Source organism: Pyrus communis, chromosome 1 (genome assembly GCF_041283825.1).
Source record: "Pyrus communis isolate YQ-2024b chromosome 1, ASM4128382v1, whole genome shotgun sequence".
Lineage (NCBI taxonomy): Eukaryota > Viridiplantae > Streptophyta > Magnoliopsida > Rosales > Rosaceae > Pyrus > Pyrus communis.
The window spans coordinates 4659960-4670644 of record NC_142565.1 but is presented as its reverse complement, the minus strand read 5'-3'; the positions used below and the strand labels follow the sequence as shown (position 1 = coordinate 4670644).

The following is a 10685-nucleotide window of genomic DNA, read 5'->3' as shown; positions in this document are numbered from 1 at the left end:
TCGCGACTCGGTCCCCCACCCCCACCAGCAAAAATGAATGTTTTTTTTTTTTTTTTTCTTTCCATCATGGGCTTGTCCCAAATCTCCTCTTTAAAGCCTTCGTCTTGCTGCGGAGAACTGCGCCTCAACAATTTCGGAGCTTTCTGCAATGGCCGCAGAAGCGGTTCCGAGTACACCCGCCATAAAAGAAATGAGGTCCGAAACCAGGACGGAGTTCCGTTTTAGCAATGGTTCGGGTCATGGACATGGAGCTCCCGGATCCCCGTGTCCGCCGGGGATAAGGAGGGTGAGTTTAAGAGCGGAGATTGATACGTCCCCGCCTTTCGGGTCGGTCGAGGAGGCTGTCACCCGTTTTGGCGGGAAGGGGTCTTGGATACCATTCTACAAGCTCGGAGAAAACTATGTAAGTCTAGCTTCTTGTTTTCTTCTATTTAAATTTTGGTTACATTGGAATTTTAGCTTGACATATTTGTGTAACATATGTTAAAAAAATAAAACAAGTTCAAAGATTTTGTGCTATGAGATGTAGAAATTCTCGGTGCAAGACGACAGTCTTACTAAAGCATATTTTGTATTGATAATCTCGATATTGTATAATAATGTAAACAATGTATGTCGATGTTTTTTTATAGTAACATGTAGTTTACCGAAACTATTGCGACACTACTAATAGTTCATCATTTAATGTTAATAAAGAATGAACGTCTTTGACCAAACGTCCTATCCAGAAAATAACTAATGAGATCTATATACGCATTTCTTCATTTCCTACTGAATTGTGGTATTTCCACTTCTAAATCATGCTTGCTTCTTGAATTATTCAGTTGTTCAAAAGTCTTTCGGATGTTTAGTTTGTTTTGATTCAGATTTGATATAACATTGTGATAAGCAGAATGGAGTTGAAGAGTTTGACCTAAAGAAAGTGGAGGAGCAGGCAGCAGAGCTGGAGAAGAATCTGATTGTGAAAGAACTGGAGACACTTGATGTCCTGGAGGAACTGTCAACAACGAAAAGGATCGTGGAAGAGCTAAAGCGCCAGCTGCAGAAAGAGGCGTTGAAATGCTTGACAGTCTTGCCCCCGGATTTCCATTTTGAAGAACACATTTCATCATCCCCTGCCATCAAAGAAATGGACAAGGAAAGTTATAGGACTCCGGGAAATAACCATGAACACATGATGGGAAATTCGAGTCCCTACCCGAATGCTCCTGATCTGATCTTGATGGAGTTGAAGCAAGCAAAATTGAACCTCGGTAAAACAATCAGCGATCTTGGGGTGATTCAGTCTTCTGTCGAATGTTTAAATAAGAAGATGCGAAACGAGAAAGTGTTACTTGAAAAGACCCAGGAGAGGCTGACTTCGCAGTTTGCAGGGGTGTCGTCGCTGGAGGAGGAGATGAAGAACATAAAAGTGAAGGAACAAATAGGTGATGATTCAGAAACAGATACTAAGAGCGGCTTTGACAATTCAGCATTTGTTTCAAGGGAGCATATGCAGTTTAGGAATATACCGGAAACTGTGAACTTTGAAGCATCCGGGGCAATGTCTAGGAATGAGCATGCCACGAACATTATGAAGACTGCTGAAATGAGGTGGATTGCAGCTAAAAAGATGGAAGAAGCGGCAAGGGCAGCCGAGGCCGTTGCTCTTGCTGAAATCAGGGCTTTTACAAGTGGTGGGAGCTTGTCAGGATACGTCCTTCCAGAGCCCGAGAAAATGAGTTTTAGTTCTCAGATGAAATCTCCTCTAAACTCGAAAGCTCAAGAAGCTAAGGGCTTGTTCAAGAAGAAGCTAGTGGATGCCATGCGCCAAATCGATGAAGCTCATACTTCTAAACTGGCTATATTGAGGAAGCTGAAAGATGCAACAGAAGAGGTTAAACACAGTAAGCAATTCTTGGAGGAGGCTCTGAACAAAGTAGAACTTGCGAATCGAAAACAACTCGCTGCTGAAGAGGCTCTTCAGAGTTGGGGAACCGAGCACGATCTGAAGGGACAAGCATCAGGTTATAACATTCGCAACCTAAACAACTTCCAATCGCCAGATTATAGCCTGAACTCTCCGATGAACGGGATGAACAAGTCAGCCCTACTAAATGATGGTCCGAAGCCAGTTTTAAGGTCAACATGTTCAATGCGAGATGTACTTAGCAGGAAGCAAGTTCTCCCCGAAGATGTTGTGGCATCAAAAGAAATGGAACGCAGCCGGACTGAAACGCACAGAGTAGCTTTGAGTGAAATGCTTCATGCTCTAAGGAAGGATGTAACATTCCCTTCGGAAGTCGAGAAGGATGGAAATGATCAGAAGCCGGTTTTAGCACATAGGAAGAAATTCGGGTTCATCCAGATTTCCCTTCCCTTGTCGAAGCCGAATAAGAAAAAGATGCAAACTTCGAATGCGGTGTGACAACATTAGATTGATTAACAGTTTCTGTTCAGTTCTTTTGTTCTTTGAGTTATGGTTTTGCTTATGTCAGTGTCTTGGAGGTGTTGTTTTATTGTTTGGCAGTCTGTATAGGTGATCTACTAATCTGTATTATGCAGTGAGGCTGGATATTTGTTTTACTTTGTTTAATGCATTGGAGTGTAGTTTTTTACTAAAATATTTGTACGTGTAATTATATAGACATTTCCTCCGACCCTTGTGAAGCAGGAATCTTTTGCCTTGGGGTTGCGCTTTTAGGTCATACTTAAAGGAAATGGATCATCTCTAGATTCCTTCCACCTAATCCTCCTCATCAAACAATTCGGATCTTTGAAATTTGATCCAACGCTAAAGTTATTATAACTTTTAAAGTGGGCCCGTGTTATTAGCCGTTTAATCAAATTTCAATGGCCCGAATTGTTTAATGAGGAGGATTATGTAAAAGGGATTTGAAGAGGATCCTTTTCCATACTTAAATTCACATGGACTATTGCTATAAATTCATCAGTAGTTAGCTATGCTTGGATTTATATAAATGGCATGTTTACTTACTAGGATTGAGGAAGTAAATCAGAAAGCTTATGAACAAAGAAAGCAATGTACGCGAATCATATCAACTAGTCGTCCTAGGTTATTCTACTTCTCAATTTTTAGTATTTGATTACTAATTTTAAGGTGAGACTTACATGTTGATATTTTAGGTGGTTAGTAAACGTGACAGAAGTTAAGAATTTGAATAATCATTTTTCATATTGTACCTAGTTTTAGTAAGGAAAAATGCCAAGAGTAATTTTGATGGAAGAGGATCCTCTCTGAAGCCTCTAGATCCTCCTCCTTCCTCTTCTTTCTCTGCAGGTTTTCAGCCCTCGGAGTTGACATCGTAGCCTCTCTGAGCTAGTTATCGGAAAACTTCAAAACCACACAGTCGACGATGACTACTACGATATTGCCGATAACTAGTTTCGGAGAGCCCATGACGCCGACTCCGGGGACCGAAAAAGTGCAGAGAAAGAAGAGGAAGAGGAGGATCAGGTGGAACCGGCTCCAAAGAGGATCCTCTCCCAATTTTGACCAATGGAGTTTCATCCTTATTGTACATGTCATTAATAATCAAGGACGACACATCCACTATATAAGGATAAAATATGATGACACATTCTTGACAAGTTTCTTATTTGTGACGCAACACGAGTGTCTAGGGATGCGAACGTAAATCCTCGGAGAACCAAGCTTTTTGGAATCCACCATAGTTTAAATAAAACTCAAAGATTGTTTTATTAATTCCGAACTGATACATTATGTTGTACCATATTGATATTATATTGGAAGTCAAATGGCTTAAATAAGCTTAATCACCCTGGGGAAGCCATGAAGTCTTACATTAGGATGTTGAAAATAAACTTGAAATTTGGATAAAAGTCAGAATTTATAAATTAACATGCACTAATTCTCTTGTTTTAATTCATAAACATGGAAATTTAGAATTTCCGCGTGGAAAAAAAAAAAACTTGGAATTTGAGACCTCCGATTCCCAAGTTTAAATTCTATGTAAATAGGTGTCATTTTCCAATTTCTATGATCGAGAATTTAAAAATAACAAATTCTGTATTCAATTCCATTGTTCTTTTAGGTTAACCAAACAAGAAAATTCACAAATTCTATAAAATAAAATCCCGTCATTTCAATTTTCGTCATTTTAAAATTCCTTAGTAATCTTAAATTTCTTCATCCAAACATAATGAGGTTAACCAAACAAGAAAATTCACAAATTCTAGAAAATAAAATTTTGTCATTTCAATTTCTGTCATTTTAAAATTCCTTAGTAATTTTAAATTTCTTCATCCAAACATAGTGTTAGGGAATTAAAAACGAATCAGACATAAAACGAAAAGTCTGATTTTTCATTACAAACTTTAAATACTGTTTTGGAAGCCGAAACGATTTCAGATAGCTAAAATTTATCATACATCACAACATAGTTGTGTGTTTGAACCGGGACTACACTTTTTTCGAAAAGGTATCATGGGTCATAAACGAAGTACAGACGCCAAATCAATGAACTTCTGTTGCGTCCTTTTGTTTTCCTTTAGTCCAATTTGTCTTCAATCCATTCGGCCATTTGTTGTACATCAATTTTGCAAGTGAAAAAAACGAGTTGCTATTGTCACTTTGAACATGATCCAAGTCCAAAATTTTCAAAACGCCAATAACAAATTCATAGAAGTTTCAAATTCTTTAAAGGGTAAATTACACAAAACTACCTCAATTATGAGTCGAACCATAATCTCGTATCTCATGTTTTAAAAGTTATAATTTAATACATCATCTTACAAATTAGTTTCAATGTTAGACCTCTGTTAGTTTTTTTTGTCAATTTTTCTGTTAAATGCTGAGGTGGCTTGAAGCAAACCCTGCTGCCTAGTTCAATTGGATTAACAAATTAAATAAATATTTAAAAAAATAAATAATTTAATATTTTTATAAAAAATTGTGGACCCTACTAACCCATCACCTTTACCCTTCCCGTCTCCCCCAACCTTTCTTCTTTTCCCTTCCGTCTGCCCCGACTCGTTTCCTAGGTGACTTTAAGGCGAACTCTAGCGACAAGCACTGTTGCCACCACCACCGTTCCACTGTTCTCGGTGACACGAACAAGACCCACCCAGATTTCTGTTTGCCGCCGTTCATTGCAGATCGAACCGTGGAATTTTTGAGATTTGACGACGGGAATGGGTTTGAACATCCATCCTCACCGTCCATCCCCTTTCCGTCCATCCCCCACCTTTTCACCATAAAGGTGTTCGAACAAATGTGAAGGCAGAAGAACCCGAAATTCGAATCAGAAGAGAGGAAATAACTGAGTTTCAGTCACCACCTCCACATGCACCGTTAACGAGAAAACCACCATTGCCAGCCGACCCTACCAGATCTCGAAATCCTGCTCTTCGTCGAGCTCTCGATATACTTCGACAACATCACGAAAAGAAGTAATTTTGAATCTAAGATGAACTCTAATATGATTGAGTTGTAAATTTAAATTTATATTCTTTGATTCGTTATTTGAAGATTTTCTAGATTTTAATGGTTTTCACGTGGTGGGTCAAGTGGAGTTTGTTGTAAAATGTTAGTTTCTTTTGTTTTTCTGAATTTTTTGGGTGGTGGGTTGAGGAAGATTATAACTGTTGATCTGGGTTTAAGTTTGTAAGTCACGTTCATGTTGATTTGGGTGGTGGAGGGAAGGGACGGGCAGAAGGGAAAATAGGATGTGGGTCCCACATTCTTTTACAAAAATATTAAAATGATTTTGTTTTTAAATTTTAAATTTCAATTATTTTTTTAATCCAACTGGTCAGCTTCAAGTCACGTTAGCATTTAACATAAAAATTGACAAAAAAACTAACTGAAGTCTGACATTAAATTTTTTTTATAATATAAGGTATGACATTGTAACTTTTAAAATATAAAATATGAGATTATGGTTCGACTCATAATTGAAGTAATTTTGTGTAATTTACCCTTCTTTAAATTTTTTATTTTTTTTTTTTATGGAAACTACCCACCTTTAAATTATGAAGGGCATTGTGCTTTGGATTGTCACCTGTCATTAAAAATCATTGTGCGCCATGCTGTCATTTCCACTTTTGCGCGCATTATAATGTTACCGCGGGAAAGTCATTTCCCCTTTTAAATTTTACAGCAACCCCGCCCGCCAAAAATCCGCGCGCAAGTTAGCAATCCACATAGAACTACACTACCGTGCGCCCCAGGAACCAGACCACGTCGGCATAGTGGGTTAAAATTAAGTGGATTGGCCCGCAAAATGCATAATCATGTGCGCACTTAACAACCGGCGCATCTTGGCTAGTTGCACCCGTCCTTTGGTCTTCCACTAATTTACGCGAGTCCTATAAATTAGCTGCAAATTTAACGTTAAAAAGTTGCAGAGTTGAAGAGCGGTCCTTCAATGGTGAATCCGAGGACCCGGAAGAGGGTTCGTCCAATCCCTCGAGCTCCCGACGGAAGTGCCTTTCAAAAGTGGTGTGCCATAAAATGCAATTTTTTTTGCGTTTAATTAAATTTTGACTTTTTCATAATTTAATTTGGATAATATTTTGGGATTTTGATAATTTTGTTTGTAGCAATTCCTGTGGAGCTTCAGTGCCCATAGCTTTGGCTGGGATGCACGACTGTGAATTCAACGAGAAGGTGAAGAGGTTTAAAGGCGTAGGCGTGGATGTTAAGAAACAGAGCATTTGGGACCAGCTCGTAGTCATTGCCCCTTTTCATTTCTTCATGTGAGCTTTTATTTTCATATGTTTATGAAGTTGTTTAATTTCTTGATTCTGTTATTTATTCTTTGTCTCGGTTGATTAGGGGTTGTTCGAAAGTGTTTTTACTATAATTAAAAGTGGTTTTAGACAACTAAAAGTACTTATGGCAATGCTTTAAAGCAAAGTTAAAGGTATGGGATTGTTTTTGTTTACGGTCTTTTGCTAGAAGTAATTGCATGTAGAAATTGGTGTCAAAATATTACGAGTGCTTCTTGACAAAGCACTTGAGAGTGCTTCTTGACAAAGCACTTGAGAGTGCTTCGTGCTTTCTGAAAGTTGGATGTTTTTTCAGGAATTGCTTATGGTCTAGTAGCACTTTTAAATTTTCCGCCAAACGTTGCCATAAGCATTTTTTATTGTTATATAGGACTTTAGCCCTTTTAAAAGCAATTCCAGGACCTTGGGGAGCTTCTTTAATAGAAAATCACCTAGCAAGTGCTGTTTTAGGAAGCAATTTCAATTGCTTATATAGACACCACTTGGAACTTTTATTAAAATTGTTGATAAATTGCTTCCTCGAGACACCACTTGAACTTTTATTAAAATTGTTGATGTACTTTTATTAAATAAGTGCATCCAGTAACAGTGCTTATGGACATAAGTACTTTCTAAATCCTAATTTTGTGGGTTTGTAAGGAAAGAATATACCAAGACGAGCAACGCTGGAAATTGGGTTGACATTAATAGAGAAGGGTTTGAGGCATGGAAGAACATGTCCGAGAAGGTAAAGATCGGATCTTTAATCTTACGAGCCTTGCCCAGTTGTTATACTATGGATTTCATGTGTTTTACCATGTACATTTGGAACTTGTTTTGTTAGGAGAGGCAACCGTATGTTGCAGAAGCTGAAAAGATCGACAAGGCTTACCAGAAAGCTTTGCTTGCAGAAGAAAATGATAAACTCGAGGTAAATCCAATGATAAATACGTATATGCCTGGTTTTGTGTTTTGAATTCATTGATATGAAGTTTCCAACTGTTTGTGTGGAAATCGAAACCAATGGCAGTGCGTGATTGGTTCACACAATGCTATGCGAGGAAATGAAACCAATGACAATGCGTGATTGGTTTGAGATATTGCCGCAATGACATTCCCGTTTTATCACTCCTAGACGTGTGAAAGTTTTGGGTTTGCAGACCTACCTTCACTGAATGAGTAGTTTCATCTTGCAGGTGGATGATGAGGCAGATTCAGCCGCGGCCGCGGGGAACAATGGGAAGGCTGGTGAGGTATGTTTGCTTCTTCAAGGCTCAGAATAAAATTGTGGTTTACTCGGTACTGGTTGGTTGGGTTAAACTTTAATCACCATCTATCTAGTTCTGATTGTTTATGGATGGGACACAGTTTTATGAAGACTACGAGAATTCTGACGGCTCTGATGTATTTTGGGATCACTCTGCTACAACCGGGTCTTGGCACACCTACCATGGGTCTCTCTCTCTGTCTCCAAAATGTGTGTTTATGTTTGGAATTGGAGAAATTGAGTGCGAAAATCACGTACCAATTTTATTGTTCTCTTTTTTGTAGTCTGTATTGCCCTGCTAATTTTTTTTTTTTATCTTTATTTGCCTCTTGAAACAGGCCTATAGTGCATGAGTGCACCTCATGAAACAGGAAAATGGTGCATGGTTTTTGAGCCCGCGGGTCTGTTGTCGCCAGTAGAGGTGGAAAATTAAACCATTGTGTTGTTAATGGGTATATGTTAAGATTTGTTTAATTTGATATCGCTCTAATATAAGGGTGAGATGAATAGTGGTGATGATGGTGTAAGGTGAAAGAAAATTAAATGGGTCTTAATGGGTATCTGTTAACAACCCAATAAATTGATTTGATATCTTTAGTGGCGACTGGCGAGGACAGCAAACTTAGGGCCGGTTTTTGAGGACTCTAAAGCTAAGAAATTGCTTTTTTTTTAACTGATCATTTTTGGGGGTAATGGAAGCATTCGATCATTTTTTAGATTAATTTTCCCGTTACCTGTTTCTTCAAGAACAAGTCATTTGGCTATTGTATAGTACCAAAGGGGTAGTTATTTTCCAATGTAGAGTTGAAAAAGTTTTACTTTTTGATGTGAAATACTTGAGATCTAGACATTTTGTGTTTATATTATGGTTTAAAGAATGTCTACATTATCGTATTTATGCCTTCATTTGCTATATAATCCATGTAATATGTTGTATTTTCTTTTCTTTTCTTTTTTTTGCGTCGAGAGAAGGCGAGAGAAATAGAGACTGATATGGTATAGGTAATTTATTTTCTTTGGTGCAAGAACAAACTTCACTTCAAGGGTTGGATTAGTTTAGAATCTTTTTAGATGAAAGGGGGTTAGAGGCATGCTTTACCAAGATTCAACCTACTTCCATTCCATTTTAATTCATTTTTTAAACTATATTAAACTACTCTAATCTACAAAATGAAGTTTCGTAAGCAGTGGCATTCGTGTCGTGTTGCCCGTGTTCGTGTCGTTTTCGTGTCATACCCGATATCTTAACGGGTCGTGTCGTGTAACACCCGTTAAAATAAACGGCTAAAATGACCCGACCCGAAATTGACCTGATAATATTAACGGGTAATATGACCCGACCTATTACCTGTTAAGAAAAATATATTTTAAACTAATAAATAATTAAATAAAAAAATATAATACTTTTTTGCGTGAAAAAAATGTTGCACGCCCAAACTAATAATTATTATTAACTTTATTAATTTTTCCCTCAAATAAAAAACATTATTTATGAGGATTTGGGTCACTAGAGAAATGGATTAGATTTATTATTTAGGGCTGCTGGGCATTTGCATTTGGGCAGTGGGCTGGCAGCCTGGGCCCTGGGCTCTCAAAGTCAGTGGGCTGGCTTTGTTAGTGACTTTTATTTATTTATTTATTTATTTTGTTTGAAGTCTTTAATAGTTTTTTAATTAATGTAGAAGTATAAAAAATATAGAAAAAATATATAAACGCTCGTAATAACAACCTTTACAACTTTCGTGAAGAGCTTAACTTTGAAATTCGCCACTATAATCATATAAATCATAGATTAAAATTTAACCGTTGATTGTTGTTTACATTTACGCTTTATTTTTCTCATCAAATTTTGTTTTTTCAGATTTTTTTTTTTTGAAAACATGATCTATTAGAGGATGCCAAAAGATGAACGGTTTGGATCGTTGATATTATGTTCAGAGTTTTATGGTTAGTGAAAATATTGCTTGATGTTTATAAAGTTTCTACAAACTATATGACATCGACTCGTATTTCAATTAACCGTAAATATCGAAACATGATATTAAAGATCTAAACCGCTCATCTTCTTACATCCGCCAGATGATCATGTTTTCAAAAAAGAAAATTTAAAAAATGAAATTCAGTAACAAGAATAAGGCGTAAATGACAATCAACGGTTAAATATAAATTTAAGGTTTATGGATTATAGTGTTGGATTTCAAAGATGACCCATTCATGAAAGTTGTAAAGCTTGTCATTATGAGTGATTGTATTTTTTTTTTTACATTTTTTACACTTCTACAATAATTATTATTAACTTTATTAATTTTTCCCTCAAATAAAAAACATTATTTATGAGGATTTGGGTCACTAGAGAAAGGGATTAGATTTATTATTTAGGGCTGCTGGGCATTTGCATTTGGGCAGTGGGCTGGCAGCCTGGGCCCTGGGCTCTCAAAGTCAGTGGGCTGGCTTTGTTAGTGGCTTTTATTTATTTATTTATTTATTTTGTTTGAAGTCTTTAATAGTTTTTTAATTAATGTAGAAGTATAAAAAATATAGAAAAAATATATAAACGCTCGTAATAACAAGCTTTACAACTTTCGTGAAGAGCTTAACTTTGAAATTCGCCACTATAATCATATAAATCATAGATTAAAATTTAACCGTTGATTGTTGTTTACATTTACGCTTCATTTTTCTCATC

General features: G+C 36.9%; 2 protein-coding genes across 4 annotated transcripts; both read left to right on the top strand.

Annotated features, from left to right (window-relative positions):
- On the top strand, window positions 1–2603 carry LOC137719502 (WEB family protein At2g40480-like). Its single transcript, XM_068458552.2, has 2 exons — window positions 1–403; window positions 893–2603. The coding sequence occupies exons 1-2, from the start codon at window positions 149–151 to the stop codon at window positions 2405–2407; spliced, it is 1770 nt and encodes a 589-aa protein (XP_068314653.1). The 5' UTR covers window positions 1–148; the 3' UTR covers window positions 2408–2603.
- A 3700-nt stretch (window positions 2604–6303) lies between these two features.
- LOC137719411 (high mobility group B protein 7) lies at window positions 6304–8893 on the top strand. 3 transcript variants are annotated; one of them, XM_068458452.2, is made up of 7 exons: window positions 6304–6463; window positions 6565–6720; window positions 7393–7480; window positions 7577–7663; window positions 7929–7985; window positions 8101–8186; window positions 8338–8893. In XM_068458452.2, exons 1-7 carry the CDS (start codon window positions 6390–6392, stop codon window positions 8363–8365), a joined length of 576 nt encoding a protein of 191 aa, XP_068314553.1. In that variant the 5' UTR covers window positions 6304–6389; the 3' UTR covers window positions 8366–8893. The 3 variants fall into 3 exon arrangements, with proteins under 3 accessions (XP_068314553.1, XP_068314552.1, XP_088549833.1); XM_068458451.2 differs by having other exon boundaries at window positions 8101–8209; XM_088693707.1 differs by lacking the exon at window positions 8338–8893 and having other exon boundaries at window positions 8101–8336.
- Window positions 8894–10685: the final 1792 nt, after the last annotated feature.

Bases quoted from the DNA above. Each gene is read 5' to 3' on its own strand.
- LOC137719502 (XM_068458552.2), top strand. From the start codon at position 149: ATGGCCGCAGAAGCGGTTCCGAGTACACCCGCCATAAAAGAAATGAGG. The intron at 404-892 runs GTAAGTCTAGCT...TGTGATAAGCAG, and splicing joins ACAAGCTCGGAGAAAACTAT to AATGGAGTTGAAGAGTTTGA.
- LOC137719411 (XM_088693707.1), top strand. From the start codon at position 6,390: ATGGTGAATCCGAGGACCCGGAAGAGGGTTCGTCCAATCCCTCGAGCT. The intron at 6,721-7,392 runs GTGAGCTTTTAT...TGGGTTTGTAAG, and splicing joins GCCCCTTTTCATTTCTTCAT to GAAAGAATATACCAAGACGA. The intron at 7,664-7,928 runs GTAAATCCAATG...TTCATCTTGCAG, and splicing joins AAGAAAATGATAAACTCGAG to GTGGATGATGAGGCAGATTC.